At 43.9% G+C, this 20515-nt stretch overlaps 1 protein-coding gene across 2 annotated transcripts in view; it reads left to right on the top strand.

The window, feature by feature from the left end:
• Positions 1 to 20515, top strand: part of TPCN1 (two pore segment channel 1) — a 280704-nt gene that overhangs the window by 114444 nt on the left and 145745 nt on the right. For both annotated transcript variants that reach the window (XM_078667151.1, XM_078667150.1), the window contains 5 exons: positions 2920 to 3033; positions 3305 to 3435; positions 7942 to 8030; positions 17999 to 18033; positions 19799 to 19857. In XM_078667151.1, the coding sequence (XP_078523277.1) occupies positions 2920 to 3033; positions 3305 to 3435; positions 7942 to 8030; positions 17999 to 18033; positions 19799 to 19857 (428 nt within the window). The remainder of the gene's footprint in view (positions 1 to 2919; positions 3034 to 3304; positions 3436 to 7941; positions 8031 to 17998; positions 18034 to 19798; positions 19858 to 20515) is intronic.

Genomic DNA, 20515 nt, shown 5'->3' with positions numbered 1-20515 from the left:
TTTTTTTTATAGCAAAATGTTAATTAACTAGAATGTATAATTCAATATTTATTATGTATACTATTGTTAACATCACATTTATTTATATATTTTTGATGGGTCGAAAGAATTTTTTTTTTTTTTTACATTGTTTCCCATAGGATTCTCTTAATTCGCTGCCTCCATTATTTTCTATGGGGGAGCTTTGCAGTGCCAGTTGTTGGCAATGTGTGGCGCTGCACTTACTGCACGTCTGAGCAGGAGTGCATGTACAACTGTTTTGGGTCCTTTTGACTGTAATAACTTTGACAGGGCAGTTTGTGAATAGGAATGAGCTTACTCTTTTGCTGGTTAGTGCATGATCCTCTTTTAACCCCCTCCCTGGCTCTCCCTAGTTTCTTCTGTACTCCTTCCTAAACCCCTCCCATTTCGTAGTAGATATTACTCCATTTTATAGCTACCTCCTACATTTAATAGTAAAATGTAGGTTTATGTGCATAGTAAGTAGTCTCCCATTGTAGCTACCTCCCACATTTACTAGTAAAATGCAGGTGTATGTGTGCAGTTATCTCTTCACTTGTCACAAAGATCTCCACACTTAAGATAGGAATGGCTTAGGCGAAGACCTCTGCACGTAGGTTAGTAAATAATTTGTAATATTAATGTAGTACTACTAAACATACCAAACAATGCAGTCTGTGAATAGACTCCTGAATAGGTAGTAGAAAGGGGTGTTATTGGGGCATTGTGGGCCCCAGAACGACTGCTTCTGCTGTTCTAATAATGGCTACAACCATGGGCAGAATTAAGGGATGGGAAGTGCTGAGAGCCATGGTCTGTGTCAGATGTGGCACCCCCTAGACTAACAGTACTGAGGGTACATCAACTAGGTGACCGAGTACGAACTGTAGCCACTTTGTGCAGATAATGTGCTACTTAAGCTTTGGGGTAACATAGAGAGTGAGGGCTCGCAGCCTGTCATACTGGAACAAGGCTGCTATTTGCCTCTGAATGCAGACCACCTGAGGCTTAAGCTTTGGGGTGACTCCTAGATGAAGAACCGGCAGCCTGTCCTACAGGAGTGCGGAAGTTATTTGCCACTGACTGCAGAGTGCATGAGGCTTGGCTTATATGTGACATAGTGAGAACCTGTAGTTGTATATACAGACTGCGTGCAGCTGAAGCTTTGGGCTGTGGTCAGCTTGGTGGCTGGAAGTGTGAACAAACAGGGTTTTAAGTATTGGGCCATATTAAGATTGATACAATAACTGAATTTCAGTACTATGTGATGTTCCGGCAAACTTGTATTCATGTCCATCTGTGTGACACTCATGAGTCTTTAGAAAAGGAGAGAGCTCAGTTTGACAGTGAGTGAGGAGTTCATGAAGCTTTAGGATTGGGGATTATTAAAGCGGTTGTAGTATTGGTGGGTGATCTGTGTTGTGGCTGAGTGTGTGTTACCCAAAATAGTATAGTAACAGGAATCCTCAGCATTTATGGGGGGGAAGTGTGAGGTCACTCTGGCTGCGATGCAGCAGATGATGAATATTATTCTCTGTGACAGCAGTTCAGTACTCTCCTCTTAATGTCAATAAGTATGGAAACCATGAATCTGAAGTTGTGAAGAGTTGCTCTTGATTTTTGTAACTAATGCAAGTAATAGCATTTTTTCACTTGACTCCTGCTTCCACAGGGCTTCTTCCTCATAAATTAATAACAGCTGGGGCTATATCACAATAATACAGTTTGTTTTTAAGCCATTGAGTGTGAGACCCATAAGACGTCTCCCAGTTTGGGACCCAAGAGCCTAAAATTCATGGTATTGCTCAGTTTTCTTTAGTGAACATGCAACCGATTCAACACAAACATTGGGGGAAGTACTCCACTTAGTGTCTGAGAATGTGACACACATGAACCTGAAGCACCATAGAGCGCTCAGCTGAATATCATTGTGCGACTGGGAGAGTTCCCCCTAGTGCTACCGAGTGTGGGACCATGAAACAGAAGCTAGGGAGGATTCAACGTAGTCTGAGTCATTGTAGAACCAATAGACTGAGGAACACTCCACTTAACGTTCTTAAGTGTAGGGTTGATGTTTCTGAAGTACTAAGGATCACTGAGATTAGTGTTGGTGAGTGTGGAACCCATGAGACCGCAATATGGAAGTGCACTCCAGTGAGTGACTAATGAGACTGAATTACTTTGGGCCACTGACATTAGTGTCATTGTGTGTGGGAATCATGAGATCGATAAACTGGGGATTGTTCAGCTTAGTGTGAGTGATTGTGGGACTCTAGAAACTGAAGTAATGGGTAGAGTTCAGCATAGTTTCAGTACATATTGTACCCTTACTAGAGGGCATTCGGTTTGTTCACAGTAAATGTGGGGTACATGAAACTGCAGTACTAGGGTGCTCATCTAAATATTAACGAGTGTGGCAACCATGAGCCTGAGAGGGCGTAGCTTACTGTCATTCATTGTGATACCTATAATCAGCGAAGTACCTGCTTGGGGTCAATGAGTAGGGTACCAGTGAGACTTGAGATGACGGTGATCACTGAGCTTAGTGTCAGTGGCTGTGGGACTCCTGTCACTGCACTATTGTGAGAGCTCAGTCTAAATCTGTGAGTGTGTGTCATGTGAGTCTGAAGCACTAAGGTGCTTTCACTTTAGGGAGAGAGAGTGTGGAAAATATGACACTGAAACACTGGTTGTACTCTGCCTTAGTGCCTATCTGTTGTAAATATGTGTTGATAGGTAGTTAATATGGTGCTTGAGATTAGAGTTGCAGTGATGGTGCAAGCTGGCTGAGCTACAATGTTACTACATTGCATGATTCTATTGGACAACTCTGGCCGTCCTTGTCACCTGGAGGGAGGGAGTGTGTATCACGTGTCTGCTGATACATTTGAGTGCTTCACATTTGTGTTCTCATTACAGGTCCATGCTACGCTTGAGCTGTTTGCCCTGGTGGTGGTTGTCTTTGAACTGGGTATGAAAATGAGATGGCTAGGGTGTCGCACCTTTGTGAGGCACAAAAGGACAATGGTCAAGGTAAGATATACTCAAGGCTTTGCTGAACCATTCGCTGTTAGAAAAATATATATTTGTGTCAAAGGGGAGCTCTTGCAGGTCATGTACTGCATGCAGCTTTGTAAGAATGCCAGTTCTGGTTTCTTAGTCACTGCTCATAATGCTGGTGTTCAGCACTGGTCCTGATGCTAGAATAATTTATGTTTCACAGGGTTTAGTGCTGTATTGCAGGATGTGTGATATTTATGGCCTAGACAATGAATTGTTGCTCTTCCCATGTTTTGCAACACAGGCTTGTGTTCTTCTGGTGATGTTCGCTGAGGCAATTGTTGTGCTTGTGCGTCAGACCTCTCATGTTCGGGTGACACGTGCTTTGCGACCAATCTTCTTGGTGGACTGTCGATACAGCGGAGCTGTGCGAAGGTAAGAATAAAAGCACATTTACGGAGAGTATTTCCACGAGTGAAAAGTGAAAGTTCATTGGAATGGAGAATTTTAGTTGTCGGGGTTGATTTTTTTTTTTTAAATGGTGAATGTATAACATGGATAACATGAGGGGTAAATGAATGACTTGAGTTAGCTGTAGAGGGGAATCACGTGTTTTCACAGAGAGCAATTGGTCATAGAGTTTCTGTGGAATGAAGCAACCATGTTGTCGCTTAGTGCCTTTCTGAAGAAACAATAATGATGGATAGAGATCTGTTACTAACTAGAAAATGATCTGCTCCCAGCACAGCCTCCGCAATACATCCTTCTTTAGAAGAACACATAGTAATCCTGTGTGCAACTAGGTGTGTGCTTAAGGGTTCTTATCCAGACTGTGACTGTCTGGATGATGTCTAAGTCGGAAGAATTATTTGGCTTCTGCCTAGTTAAAAGTTTGTAGAACATCCTACTGGTACACTTTGTTGAAGATCTCTGAATTACCAGCAAAGATGCTCCACTTTGGGTGTCTTTGCATGCCACTGATATAGTGCATTTGATGGTTGACAAAATACGGAGGATAAATAAAGCATTATTTTGCTGTTAATTTATCTGGAGTACTGATAGATGGGGATCTATAAAGGTATCTACATGTTGTGATTCAGATGTTACAGTGTAGCAGTCTAAGGAAATGAGGTGAGCTCTTTCTCAGGTTTATTAAATGTGGGATTCTCAATATAGCAAGCATACATTAAGAGTAGAACAGTGATTTTTACCAACGTTATACATCATGTATGTATCTGCAGGGTATGTTTTATTCTTCTTGGACCTAGGCTAAGATCAAAATGCAAATACTATGGGCTAGTTGACACCCATCACGTGGAAATATTTTCCATACCATGAGATTGTAGGGAAGGAGGTATTAAGATTCATCATGTAATAAATAATCCAGAAGCAAGTTAGGATGACGCCACCATCAAACCTGTATCCCTAATTTGGATCTATCAATATTGGTTCACTCATAGATTGAGCTTAACTCGCTCAAACCTGTCTAATAGCTGTGCAGCTGTATGTAATGGATGGATCGTTGTCACACTTTTCGCTTTTAGTATGTATTGGGTCTCTCTGGGGTACAACTATTTGCTTCACATTGGCACTGAGCCCTGGTGCTCATCTGAGATCCTACCCATGTGCCTAAAGACTTAAAAATAATTGTACCCTCCCGGTTCTGCAGAGGTACTATTGGGCGGCGCAGCTGGTGACGGTCAATCGCTGGCTGTACCATCCCCCAGATGACCCAGCATACGCCCTCGACAGATACCAAACTGACCGCTCTGTATATCTGGGGGCTCTGTACACGACTGACAGGAAAAACAAGGGGAAATTCTTTGGACCGACCAAACATACACTTGAAATTTGGCGTCTGGTTACCTCTCGACTGGGATGGGCAGGCACTCTCTCACTGGCCACTCCGTTATGGTTTGCTCAGCGGCTGGGACGACTAGGCTATCAGCCTGGATTTGACAAATGGACCTAATTGGGCTATTAAAAGTGGGGGACCTGATTAAAAAGGGGGCTTTACTGACTTTTAATGAACTTCAGACGAAGTATCAGATGGCACAAGGTGAAATATATAGATATCTACAGATCAGACACGCGCTACATGCGGCTTTCCCATCTTTTAAAGATATACCGGAATCCTCGCCCCAGGAAGATCGTCTGCTGGACGGGCCTCTGGCCTCAAAGGCAATATCCCTAACCTTCAAGAAGCTGAGCAACAACCTCCCAGACGCCTTCCCGAAACTTAGGGAGAAATGGCAAGATGGCGTAGGCCCTATAGAGGATGACGATTGGCAATCGGCACTGATGTCCCCGCGTGAGGCAGCTATTACCCAGAGATTTCGCCTAATCCAACTTAGAATACTCCACCGATCATATATTACAGGAACAGTACTGGCTAAGATGGGATCCAAGCCTGGTGACTGATGTGTGCGGGGATGTGGGCAGCAGGCCACGTTCTATCATACACTATGGTCCTGCCCCAAGATACGCCACATTTGGGGGGGAGCAACGTCTCAAATGCGCACAGCCATGGGGAAGGATATAACACTTACACCACAGCTTGGGTTATTGAACATCTGGGAGGCTACTGACCTGACAGAAGTCGAAAGGCAATTTACAACGCTGGGTTACACATTGGTTAAGAGAGAAGTGGCCAGGGGCTGGGGGGACAAGCACCCACAGTGGGTCTCCCTGTGGGACAAAGAAATGGATAGATGTATGGTGGCAGGGACAGAGGTTTATAAGACTCAAGGGTGCCCCAAAAAATGGGATAAGAAGTGGTCACGGTGGAACGAACATAGGGGTACTTTATGTGTGTCACCCACAACTGAAATGGAAATGCGAAGGCAAGAGAGACTAGTAGGAGATATGTAATGAATAACTCTTGATTACTGTTTTTATCTGTAACACCTTGATGAAAATATGCAATGTGTTGTTCAATCATGTAACGTATTAATGTGATCATAATCAATAAACAAAGTTTAAAAAAATATATATTAATAATTGTAACTTTTCCCATATCCATGTCGAATGACACGTTAAGTCTCTGTTATCATAAAGAAAAGGTAATAAGAAGCCTCATATTAAGTCTAGGCTGTGATGTCACAAATAGCACAGTCCCAAATCAGAGAGAACTCCGTCATTTCACACGGCATACTTTTCCGTTTTAGATCATTCACAAGTAGGAACATGAGGCAAATTAACTTATCTTTTTCGAATTGAGATGCTAATGAAATTTGCCTTGTCCTCTGACTTAAAGAAATGTAAGCCACATATTATACACAAGGCAAGAATGTTGTAAATATGCAGAGCTTTATTTCAAGCACATATAGCACAAAAGTACCCCTTATCATATAACTTATAGTCTGGCCAAATGTAAAAAATGCACCTAACATTACTACTGCACACATTTTATTCTCTCTCCCTCTCCCTCTCTCCCTCTCTCCCTCTCTCCCTCTCTCCCTCTCTCCCTCTCTCCCTCTCTCCCTCTCTCTCTCCCTCTCTCCCTCTCTCCCTCTCTCCCTCTCTCCCTCCCTCTCTCCCTCTCTCTCTCTCTCTCTCTCTCTCTCTCTCTCTCTCTCTCTCTCTCTTCCCTCTCTTCCCTCTCTTCCCTCTCTTCCCTCTCTTCCCTCTCTTCTCTCCCTCTCTTCTCTCCCTCTCTTCTCTCCCTCTCTTCTCTCCCTCTCTTCTCTCCCTCTCTTCTCTCCCTCTCTTCTCTCCCTCTCTTCTCTCCCTCTCTTCTCTCCTCACCCTCCCCCCCCTCCTTGTTCTTTACAGCATTTAAGAAGTTTATTTCAAATATATGGGTATCTGGACATCCTGAAAATCCAAAAACCCCACTGGGCTTAGGGTATTTCATCCTGGGAGGTGCTGTACAGGAGAAGCACCATTTTTTCCAGCGGCTGTAGGACGTTTGGTCTGGCTGCAGATCACACAGCATAGGCCATTATTTCCTCACTGTAGACCTCAACCAAAAGGAGGAGGCATTTGGAGTATGAGGGAGCCAGTGGTTTGTTAGACCCAGGTGCTGAACATTCTTCAGTGTTAAACGTTATTTGCAATGTCTGCTCTTTGTTTCCTGGCTCAGTGGAGATCCTACTGCATACCACAGCCAGTCTGCTCTAAGCAGTCAAAGATGATCTTATTTTAGTGTGAATTAGGATTCTAATTGAGATCAGAGAAAGTCCCATCTGTTTTCCAGTAGAAAAGTTAGTAAGTGTGCAAATTACAACAAAAAGTCACATTCAGAGCAACAGAGGATCCAAATACCTTGTCAGACAGGGTCTTATTTGAGGTGTTTCCACAGGTACCATTAGGCTCTAGTATTTTATTCGAAACTTTCTTTTACACTTAAAAGGGTCTGATTTGTGTTAATGAAAGGCCTCTTAAGAACTAACTAAGGGGCTCGCTGTGAATGCAACCAAAGAACTATTGAAGCTCACTTAGGCCTACTAATGTGATCGTTGTCTGTGAAGGTGCTATCTATGAGTTAGTGAGAATCCTTTAAAGGTAACTAAAGGTATTCACAAATGTCATTGAGATTCTCACAGATCAGTTCTAGCCCGGCTGGTGATTTGGGTGATTTGGGAGTAGTGTGGGTGATTTTTTTTTTTTTTAAACACCCTCATGCATTTTGTGAAGAACTCAAACCATCCACCTCTTACTCAGTCGTCACCAATGACTGAATCAGTAATCATCTCTTCAGTTTCATACAGTACCAAAACACACCCCTATATTGGCTAGGTCCCTTCTAATAGCAGCCTTAGATCACAAAGAACGGGAACAATGATATTTGGCTTCCCTGAAAGGGTTGAGAATGGTAGGAATGAGATAAACAATGTGTTACTCTTGGAATTACTACCCACATGTGTGAATGAATGCATTATGTAAAGTTATCTAGTGAATGTGTGCTACCCTTGACATTGACATGTCTACCTGTTCCAGGAACCTACGTCAGATCTTCCAGTCCCTCCCGCCATTCATCGACATCCTTCTTTTACTTCTGTTTTTCATGGTGATCTTTGCCATTCTAGGTGAGTTGAAAACGGCTGCAACTGTGTTATTAGATCGCACAACAGGCATTTTAGAAAGTGTAACTTTGATGGGAAATGCTTTACATCCCTTGGGCCTTTTGAATATACCGCAATCATCTATAAGGGGAATTGATTTCATTACATGGGTCTGAACAGACAACTGTTGGTCATCAGGTCTCACATTTTGTATTTCATTTGATAAGATTTGACTTTCGAAAAATGACTACAGTCATCAGAAAAACAAAATTAGTGGTTGCTGGTATACTTCAACTAATCTCAGCACCTAATAATTAATGGAGAATAATTCTATTGTTTTTGCCAGTTACGTCTCTTGAGACTGAGACCAGCCTTATGCAAATCTGATTTGGTCTTGTCCCCAAAAGATCCGTACAACCTAAACTGCAAGGCTAGGTCTCATCTAGATGGTAACACAACTACCTTCAGACCGGTTTCTGATGCGTTTTGCCTATCGGTTAGAGGCAGCTTGAGTACAATGCCACTGTGAGAATGGGACCTGATCCCGGGAGTATCAATGAGGACAGATATACATTTGTAATTAAGGATGCCAGCACTGCCTTCAGTTCAAGTGTTGGTACAAAAAGTCTACAACTTGTGCCCCTGTGTTCACAGATACTTGAATCAAAATCTCCACATCCCCTGTGGCAGTGCAGCAAGACCCTCCAAATGCACATGCAGCAGAATTACTACCCACAAGTTAATGTATTGTGTTTTAAATCAATCAGGCTAGGGCACCAGAGTACTATACTATATAAAACACGATTGCATAAAAGCACAGACAAATACTTATCTCTCACAATAGTATTTATGATTGTACACTTACAGTGCTGAAAAGTAATAAGAGGCTTTTGAGGACGAGTTGAGTGGCAGCGAGTAGCAGAGAATATTCGGAAAGAAGAAGATTCTCCAACTGAAGTTATCATGCAAGAACTGTGCACGTGAACCTGAACAAAAGTAAAAGGCTCACTTCTGACCGCAATCCTCCAGGGTAGAGGTAGAGCTACTCATAAGCTGAGATAGTCACAGCAGACTCAGTAGCAAACCCTTTGATCCAAGCTATTGGATCGACTCATCCTCCACTGTGGGGGGGGGGGATTTAAGAGGGCTATAGATTGCCCTTCAGAATAGTCCTTTGTCCTCACTTGAGACCTCTCACTTCAGGGACAGCAGGAAATGGTAAATGGTTTGATCACACAACAGTCAGAGCAAAGAAGACTCCCTTCTGGACTCTTGTAGGTCTCTCTGGCCGGCTACAGCAGGCAAAGGTAGGTACATAATGCACAATGCCTGTGAACAGCGACAGACAGGTTGGAGGAGCAAGAGGTTACTTACAGCCAGGGCAGACTTTAGCGCTGGTGGTGCTCAGTGCGACAATCTTTTTGGTGCCCACCACAAAACCTCCTTCACCATGAATTCCCTTACTACCATGCTCAACTCCACTCTCCATAGCCCCTCTCTCAGGTGCATCTCATTTGTTTTATAGCATTACTCATATCAGAGTACGGTGTTGTAACACTTTACATCTTATTCACATTCATTACACAGAGCCAATAAACCATACATTTGTTAATCAGTCTATAAGAAATGTAACAAAAAATAGGATTACAAGTTGTATGAATCATGTCATCCATACCAGTAGGCAGTATATTTTAAGAGTGTTTGATCTGGAGAAGCACAAACTCCGGGTTTAAAAGTTACCACAGTGGTTGGCTTTACTAATAAGAATATATTTCTACTCAAATGAATCCTTTTGAGCAACATTAGGATAATGAAAGACTAGGGGGAAAAACATAACCTTCTAACCTATACAATCCAGTTTGCATGCAGCTCTTTGATGATGACTGTTCACAGCTCACTGTGTTATATTAGGGTTGGAACTTATGAACTGCAAGTAACAAAAGGATCTCTTTGACAAAAGCAGTAACCTACTGAGCAATCCACATAAAATACAGTTCAGTGATTTGCGTGGTACACGTTCTTGTAGCAGCATATTAACCTTCTGCGCTACCTTATCATGAGTGGAAACTGCCGCGAGAAAAAACTCCGATCTCCCTCCAGCAGGAACATTAATCACCAAAGTTATCTTCACATTTTTATTGTTTCCTGAAAACTGCTGGACACACAAGGAATTCTGTGGCAGGTTCTTTTTAAACCTGTGCTATTTCTAAACACAGCACATCTCCCCCCTATGGTCGGTGCCAGTTGCGGCTGCAGCAGCCGCACCACCCTAGAGCTGAATGTGCTTACAACTGTAGAAAATTCAAACGGGATGGGTAAAAACTATCTAGAATCTAGGGCAGATCTGGCCTGGCAGTGTGAACTAGACTGTTACTATTGGAGCAGGGCCAGGGTTCATTTGCATATGGCTGGTCTCTGTATTCAGTGTCACAGTGGGACAAAAATGATTGGCTTGAATATGGTAATTGCCAGTGGCTGAGACCCGATCACCTATGTTAATTACAGCTGCCCAGTGCCAAAAATGACCCCAGAACATTGTTCCTTTCCCACATTCTCACATTCAGCTATAGTTGGGATACTTAGGCGTCGCCACATCACTGTGTTTACAATGTAGCTCACAAAGATCGTTGAATCTTCTTATGTGCCGGAAGAACGAAAACGGACTGACAGGATATCATCCACTGTGCCTCCAGCTTCTCTATTACTGCTTTCTCTCCAACTTTCATATGAATAGGACTTGATCAAATGTATTTTTTTCATTCAAGGAATAGTTGTTCATCTGATGCAAGCTGTTATTTTAAGGAGTCAAACTGATTTGTTATGTTATTTGAGTTGAGTGTGCCATCAAACATGAGGTCTGGTGGCAGTAATTCGTTTAGTGGTTTCCACCTCCTTCACCTAGCTAAATGCCCAAATCATGGATGCATTTCGGAGACTTTATTTATGCATTTATATATGTTGTACATGTGCCTACTTGGCACTTAGTATCTAAGCTTCCTGTGAAAATTGCAGAAATGTATTTATCTGAGCTTAAAAAGTAAAAGCATGATGGGATGGGAGGAGGCATCGCCATCATCCACAAGAACACCATCCGTCTCACGACCAGCACCGACAACACCCTGACCACCGCCGAACACCTGCATTTCCAGATCCACACCAACCCGAACACCACCCTCAGAGGCACCCTGATCTACCGACCCCCTGGACCACGCACACAATTCAGCGAGGACATCGCCGACTTCGTCAGCCCGCATGCCCTCCCCTCCGCTGACTACATCCTCCTGGGGGACCTCAACTTCCACCTGGAGAACAACAACGACCGCAACACCACCACCCTGCTGGACAACCTCGCCAACCTGGGACTCAAGCAACTGGTGTCCACCCCCACCCACCTCGCCGGACACACACTCGACGCAGTCTTCTCTTCCAGCACAGACATCGACTTCAGCCACGCCACAGAGCTTCAATGGACGGACCACAGCTGCGTCCACTTCACCTTCAAGAGAACGACGACCCACCACCACCAGCAACAGGCCGCCCGCAGAAGCTGGAACAAGGTCACAGCAGACCAGCTCGCCACCTCCCTGAGCCAGCACCCCCCTGCCAGCTCAGCGAACCCCAGCCAGGCCGCCGACAACCTCACGAAGTGGATCAGCATCTGCGCGGACGAGCTCGCCCCGCTGAGGACCCCGCCCAGCAGACCCGGAAGCAAGAAAGCCCCGTGGTTCACCGACGAACTCAAGAGCTCCAAGAAGAACTGCCGAGCCCTCGAGAAAGTCTGGAGAAGGGAACCTACACCGGACAACAGGACCTCCTTCAAACTCGCCACCCGGAAGCACCACCAGCTGATCCGCGCCGCCAAGAAAACAGCATTCAAGGAACGGCTGGACAACAACGCACACAACTGCAAGGAACTCTTCAACATCGTGAAAGAGCTTTCCAACCCCAGCGCAGGAAACAACGACATCACCCCATCGCAAGACCTCTGCAACTCTCTCGCTTCATACTTCCACAACAAGATCGCGGACATACACAACAGCTTCAACAACCAACCTACGCACACCATGACCGAACAGCCACCCCCCACCACCGCCCTCCACGCCTGGACCCCGGTCAGCACCGAAGACACCATCCGCACGATGAACTCCATCCACTCCGGATCACCGACTGACCCCTGCCCTCACCACGTCTTCAACAAGGCCGACGCTGTCATCGCACCCCACCTGCGAGACATCATCAACACATCATTCGACACCGCCACCTTCCCTGAGAGCTGGAAACACGCCGAACTCAGCGCCCTACTTAAGAAACCAACAGCGGACCCCACCGAACTCAAGAACTACCGCCCCATCTCGCTCCTCCCGTTTCCTGCCAAAGTCATCGAGAAGACCGTCAACAAGCAGATGGCCGCCTTCCTCGAGACGAACGGATCCCTCGACCCCTCACAGTCCGGCTTCCGAGCCAATCACAGCACCGAGACCGCCCTCATCGCCGCCACCGATGACATCCGAGCCCTGATGGACAATGGGGAAACAGCGGCCCTCATCCTCCTAGACCTCTCCGCGGCTTTCGACACGGTCTGCCACCGCACCCTAGTACAGCGCCTCAGCAACATCGGAATCCAGGACAAGGCGCTGGAATGGATCATCTCCTTCCTCGACGGGAGAACACAGAGAGTCCGCCTACCACCGTACAAGTCAGAGGCCTCCGAAGTCATCTGCGGCGTCCCTCAAGGATCATCTCTGAGCCCCACCCTCTTCAACGTCTACATGAGCCCCCTCGCGGCCATCGTACGCAAACACAACCTCAGCATAATCTCCTACGCCGACGACACCCAGCTGATCCTCTCCCTGACCAACGACCCCGCCTCCGCCAGAGCCAACCTGCACGAAGGGATGAAAGAGGTAGCCGAGTGGATGACGACCAGCCGCCTGAAACTGAACTCTGACAAGACGGAGGTCCTCATCCTGGGCTCTTCCCCCTCCGCCTGGGACGACTCCTGGTGGCCTCCCGCCCTGGGCACCGCACCCAAACCGACAGACCATGCACGCAACCTGGGCTTCATCCTGGACTCCTCCCTCTCCATGACCAGGCAAGTCAACAACGTCTCCTCGGCGTGCTTCAACATCCTACGCATGCTACGGAAGATCTTCCGGTGGATCCCCACCGAGACCAGGAAGACCGTCACCCAGGCCCTCGTCACCAGCCGACTGGACTACGGCAACGCCCTCTACGCCGGTACCACCGCCAAGCTCCAGAAGAGACTCCAGCGGATCCAGAACGCCTCAGCCAGACTCATCCTCGACATCCCACGAACCAGCCACATCACCGGACATCTGAGAGACCTTCACTGGCTCCCCGTCAACAAAAGAATCACCTTCCGCCTCCTCACCCACGCACACAAAGCCCTACACGACCAAGGCCCGAGCTACCTCAACAGCCGGATCAACTTCTACGCTCCCAAACGCCACCTCCGATCAGCCAACCACGCCCTCGCCGCCGTCCCCCGCATCCGAAGAGCGACTACAGGAGGAAGGTCCTTCTCCTACCTGGCCGCCAAGACCTGGAACTCCCTCCCGACCGACCTGCGCCTGACCCAAGACCACCTCTCCTTCAGGAAGAAGCTGAAGACCTGGCTGTTCGAGCAGGAGCGGCACCCCCCCCCCCCCCCCCCCCCCCCCCCCCCCAGCGCCTTGAGACCCTACGGGTATGTAGCGCGCTCTATAAGTGTCACTGATTGATTGATTGAAATCCTGTCTGTTGGTTTGTGAAATATTGACTCACAAAGTTACACAACATATTTTTTGTGGGTATCTCGTGGAACATTTCTCCACAAGTGTATGTTTTTGTAATGATGAGAAGTCTACAAGTGATGTAATATTTAAGAGATGCTTTAATCCAAGATGTACAGAGAGACCCCACCAGGAGCATCCATCATGGTGCTCAGCCCAGCCAACTGTGAACTCTCAGGCAGACCACCAACATTCTGATAGATGCATCACATGAACATTCTATTAGAGGTAGAGAAGGACAGCATAGAGAATACCAAGATACTACATTATCCTCTCTTCTTAACGGAAAACAAAAAGCTAAAAACAGCAACGGAGAACAAGAGAAAATGAAAGCAAGAGAATTGAGCAAAAGCGGAAAAAAAGAACAGCAAAGAGAAAATATTCATAAAAAGAGGACAAAGAAAGAAGAATGGAAAAAACGTATAAACCATCCTCCCTTCTTACACCATATAAACCATCCTTTCTTCTTACAGAACTTTAAAAAGAAGAAAACAAAGGAATGCAATAGAAAAGATAAGGAACAAAAGAAACTTTCGTTTCAAGAAAAAGGAAGATGAGGAAAAGTAGAGGTGAAACCTCATCAAAACACTATTACCTCTAAGCAAAATACAAAACGTAATGCAAGAGATAACAGTGCAAACAGTTGCAATAAAAATAGATCAAATCTTAACATATTTAGCATAGAAAGCATAAATACGCACACCTAAAAGGACATAAGACAAAAATAGACGAGGTCCGTGAGGACAACTGACATAGTGCCAGGTGGGACTAAAACCCACTATAGTAATTTAAATTAAGTAGATGGGACTATAACCCACTACATACAAATGGGACTGATACCCATAGCAAATACCAAGAAACTGCGCACGTAGGACTAAAACCCACTGCAAGCAAATGGGACTTGAACCCATCGCAAAAACATTGCAAAATAAACAAATGGGACTAAAACCCATAGTAAACCAATGGGACTGGAACCCATAGCAAATTAAACTGGTAGGACTAAAACCCACAGTATGCAAATGGGACTGGGACCCAATGTAAAAGAGTGAATGGGACTAGGACCCATCACAAACATTTATGTAACACAGATAGGACTAAAACCCATCGCGAAAGGCACTTAAATTAAACAGATGGGACTAAGACCCACTGTAAGTAATTGGGACCAGGAACCCATCGCAAAAACCTTGAAAAATAAACAGATGGGACTAAAACCCTCTGTAAGCAAAAGGGACTGAGACCCATTGCAAAACATCAAAATAGAAAAATTGGGACTAAACCCATTGCAAATGAAAAAAAACTCACTGCAAATGAAAACAGGACTCATCCCAAAAACATTTAACTGAAAGATGTGATAAATAGAGCAGCTGGGACTAAAACCCACTGCAAGTGCAAAAGAAAAAAAAAAAACTTTTGTGCATAAGGAAACATGACATGCATGTGTGTTGTGTGCAACACGAAACAATATCTCATAAAACATGTACTCATCGCAAAAACATGGTATACAGGACACTAAATAGTACAAAAGTGAGCATTCAAATAAATCTAGACGCCGGAGCTCGATCCTTGCCCCCGAAAAATATCCATATTAAAATGATGAACAAACAAAGATTCGCTCCGTAACAATCCGTCATGTTCATGAAGAAAAGAACACAGTACCTTAGATTTGCGACGGAGCTCCGTTTTTAAATAATGGAAAAAAATTGTACTTATCTTGCTGTCGGCTGCATTTACTAGTCTTGCTGTCATATGCATCGCAATGACTAAACTAAGTGAAAAAACAAATGGAGCTTGAAGGTTTGAAAAGAAAAACGGAAAAAACGCTGAGGCAAATGCTGATCAACGCTGGTAACAAGGACTCCTAAAGGCAACATGGCGAAACGCACAGTGACGTAAAGCCGGGTGGTTCACAGAGTTTCTTGACACCAAACCACATCGGGAGATCCAGCAGAGAGGATGACGCGTCACAGAAGCTCCGAAGAAGGTAACAGGTGAGAGCGTGCACATTGAAAGACACGCGCTGCATGTTTAAATAGGGAATGGCAGTTAAACAGACGATGGCTCAGTGGCTCGATTTTCGCCCAAAAACACAGGAAATAGTGTTTAAAAAAAAACGAAATCTCCACAAAAATATAGCTTTTGCATATTATGGTGGTATACGGGTGTAACAAGCAGAAATCACCAAACCACCTCCATTGTTCACTCAAAAACATGGACACAGCTCTGTAGAGAAAAGTCTCTTCTTGGCAAAGATTTAAATAAATTACAACCAATAGCGATAAGTCACTGTTGCTTAATATATCCATATTTGAACAGTCACAAATCTTCTCAGAGAGATTAATGCTTACTCTCACGTGAAGGCACAGCACAGGATGAGCCAAAAACTGTAGAGATTTGGGTTTACTCTTGAGAACATAGTTCCAACACAGCATATAGTAGGCTCTCCTTGTAAATAGGACAACAGGTAGAGTTGGCTAATAAAATGCTTACCCTCATGTGAGGATACAGCGTGAGTCCCAAAGTCAAAACAAACTGGCTTACCCAGCGTGAGGGCACAGCTCCAACTTAAAATTTGTAGACTCACTGGTACACAGGACGACTGCCAGACTGTTGTGGGCGACCGGTTGTAGGTCACTGGTGGGGTCATGCTGGTAGTTGGGGTAGCTTTTCTTGTTGCAAGAGGTCGTTTCATAATTTGTAGTTTTGCTTCTTAATTTCAATTTGTTTGAAGTACTTCTAGTCTTGACAGGTGTAGGTTCTTTCTTAAGATCGTCGCCAATATGTAATGATGAGAAGTCCACAAGTGATGTAATATTTAAGAGATGCTTTAATCCAAGATGTACAGAGAGACCCCACCAGGAGCATCCATCATGGTGCTCAGCCCAGCCAACTGTGAACTCTCAGGCAGATCACCAACATTCTGATAGATGCATCACATGAACATTCTATTAAAGGTAGAGAAGGACAGCATAGAGAATACCAATATACTACAGTTTTGTACAAAAAAGGAGAACAAATGCCACTTTTGAGGAAGAAGTGTTTGTCAAAAAGACATTTTCCACTCAAACCAGTCGCTTAGGATCAAAAATCACAGGAAACTTCAAATTATACAAAATGGTTAATATCGTGTACATTTCTCGTAATGCAGCATTCAAGAATGGGAGAGGATGTGATATAATGACCACAGCTGCCGACTTTCGAACTAGAGAGCCAGGTTTGAGTATCTGCGTCGTCTCAACATCCTGTGATTCTGGGTGAATCACTTAATCTTTTTGTGCCTAAAGAAAATAATTGAAATTTTATCAATATGATAACAATTTCACTAAGGCTTGCTGTTGTTTTAGTCAGAAATGTAAATAGGAAAATGCATTCTTATGTTACATATACAAATGATAAAACACCATGTCACTGTTACCTGTTTCCATAAACGTTCTCTCATATAATGGGTGACATCTTCTGCCAGCCTTTAGCTATGCTGCCTTTTAAAGCACACCATTTTGTACTTTAGGATTTGTTGTTTCACTGAAGTATAGGACTGAAACTGTCAGCATGAAAATTGATGTTGGATACAAATTGACTGTTGGCTCATGGTGTCACACATGCATGAGGAGCTTTCCCAGGCTTTGTTTCAATCTGTGCATTCTGGAACAAGCAGTTTTGAACTTTCCCATTGCATTTTAATACTCGTAGCACTCTACCTGTAAAGGAAAAAGGAACTAGATGAGCGATTCATGCATGGTATGGGTCAGCTTAAGATTTACATTAAGTCCACAACTGTACATTCAATTAATAAAAGAACACAGAAACATAGCAAAACAAACTATTTTACAAAGCTTTTGACCTGTTACTAAATTTGAATATACTGTAGTGCAAGATAAAAAGCTCCCAGATTGTGTAACCTGAATAAATTACACAATATCCGTCCATTATCACTTAAAATGTCTGGTAGTTTGAGCAGTTTCAGTTCAGCTAGGTCTGATTTTGAGAACAATTCTTCTGTGATAGAGAGGAAAGGCTCTGGTACACTGGTGTCTAGATCTAGACAAAATACTGAGTTATTTCAGAAGGGGGGGGGCAATTTCTTCGTTCTAATTTCCTGAACAGTTGATTCTTAATAGACAGTACCCTGTGATAGTGTTCTTTTGTCATGAACCATGCCATTCTTAAACTCACATATTTCTTCTTCTTTCTCTCGTTGTCCAGGATTTTATTTGTTTTCTCCTAACCCTGCAGATCCAGTGAGTACCACTTCCTTTTGTTTTCTTTTTGTTTCCATAACAAAGTCCCTTGAAGTTTTCAGGAAGTAGATCTTTCGTCATTAACCATTTCTCTGCCTCATGAGCCTTTGCAACAACTTTACAAGCACTGGCTATTGGCATATTGTTTCATTCTGGTTTGTCTTGAACACAACAAAGATGATGTACCCAAAATACAATCTCAAGTGATTTAATGATCAGGGTGTTGAGGAGACAGGAGTGCTACCAGTGGGGCTGGAGAAGAGTATATTTGTTTGTGTACAACACATATCAGCAGCAGCAACTTGTTAAAGAAACTAATGTTTAAAATGTGTTAAAACAAAATTGGTAGCATATTTTGAGGAGGCTGTGGCCTAGGAATTAGAACATAGGCAGTTTGATAATGTAGTATAGTTGGATTTCAACGAGATCCTTGACAATGTTGCAAACAGAAGACTTGTCGGTTGGGCATGTGGTCTCTGTCCCAGGGTAGTGAACAGAAGTATAAACTCCCTAATTGGCTGTAGATGTTTGCTAACTGTACCACAACACATAACTAGAAGAGGCAGCAATGTTGCAGACGGGCTGGAAGGTTATGCTTGCTTTTTTGTAGAAGACAAGTTTAGCAGCAGGGTTCATACCTCATGGAAAGTGATCAGGGATTTGGAATACATAAAGGTCCTGTTTACGAGCTGGTGGTTGAAGGCCGATAATTGGGAATACAGGAGTTTTCGCATGGATCAGGATTCTGAGTTGTGCGATAATTGTCTTATATCTGTTTTCCACGACAGATTTTGACCACTGAAATTTACATTCACAAAGCACCACTTCCCTGGCAGCCAGGTCCAGCAGGAAGGACATTTTGCCCTCTCGGAGGTGCAAGATTTGTTGGACAGTGTCTACTCCACAGACCCTTCACCCGGGGCGGTATTGCTGTGGTATCTATTCTAATGTGAGGAATCTGCAGTTAGAAGTATTCATCAGAAGTAAATGTTGCCTACCTCTGTGCCTCATCCAACACTACAGCAATCAGGGCAGGGCTCGAAAAATCATTAAAATTTCACTAGACCTGTAGGTCTAGTAACGTGAAATATCTACTCAACCTCATTGAAATGCACCTGACCTCTGTTTCTCAATGCAGAGCAAACGTGACTAGTTAACAAGATTTAAAAGCATTTTTATTGCTCATTTACTTTGTGAGCAATAAATATGCCTTTAAATCTTGCTATTTTGTCACATTTGCTCTGCTTTCAGAGGAAGAGGTCAAGTGTCCGTTTGTCTTCCTATTCGCCAGAAAGGGCGAGTAGGACCTAAAAAATAGCTTGTCCTTATTGAATCTGACTCGCAAATGCGAGCGACCGAGTGGATTTTTGAGCCCTGCAGGGTCCTCAACCTACACGCCACCAATGACTATAGCATGTTGGGTCCTCAGCCGAAGCACCACCCATAACTACAGCACCAGGGTTCTTATCCTGTCCTCCACCAGTAAAACATTCAGGAATTCTGAATTTATGGCTGCAATGAAGGACCCTCCCACCCATTTGATCTCTACTTACTGAGTGCATATCGGGTATTCTTGCATTTCCATAGGAGTGAGTTAAATGGATTGTGTTGAGTAGAATGTCCAAATGAATTGCTTTTTTCAGAGGCTTCAAAGCTGTTGACTTTCTAATAAAAATGCCACCTATTGGCATTATGTTTCTTTTTTTACATTTTGAAGTCACATTATGAAATGCATCTCACATCAACGTTCTTTCCTTTTTTGCAGTATTTCAACAACTTAGAAAACAGTATGGTGAATCTCTTTGTGCTGCTGACCACAGCAAAGTGAGTCCATTTTATTCACACACAATTCATAACACTGCAAAATGAACCTTCTCTCAGGAAGTCCATAAGATTGTACTACTGACCAGGATACAGGACGTCTGTAACATTACAATGATTACCTCTTTACAGCGGCTTACATACCACCACCTTAGTGACAAGCTTAAGGGGAGTAGGGTGAGATTGGTATACATAACACTACACTACTGGCCAACATCAGTCAGTAAAGAATACTGATCGACGTACAAGGAATTTGTGTTATCCTAAATTGGTTGCTCCATAATGTGAACCTACTAAAGTGCCTTGTGCAAAGTGAGATCATACCACTACAGTATTGGCTATCCCACAGTGATTCTAACATTTTAACAACTACTTAGCAAATCTATAACTCTCACTCTGTGAATAGTTGATAATGGCTAAATAACATGCTTATTGCAGTTGCTGTACCTGGAGATCACAATACATCTGTATTAAATACTTTGCAGTCTTTATAAATCTGCCTTTGAGACTTCAGCCAAGTGAGTCTTTGATACATTCTTAATGATCCAAGCACCAGAAGCCCATCATGCTGTTGTAGTGGACACTGCACAGCGAGTTCACTTTCTCTCATACCAGCCCCTTCACTTACTCCTTATTTATATTGTGATTACCTCTTCGTGAT

Source organism: Lissotriton helveticus, chromosome 11 (assembly GCF_964261635.1).
Source record: "Lissotriton helveticus chromosome 11, aLisHel1.1, whole genome shotgun sequence".
Classification (NCBI taxonomy): Eukaryota; Metazoa; Chordata; class Amphibia; order Caudata; family Salamandridae; genus Lissotriton; species Lissotriton helveticus.
This window is presented reverse-complemented; position numbering and strand designations above follow the sequence as displayed.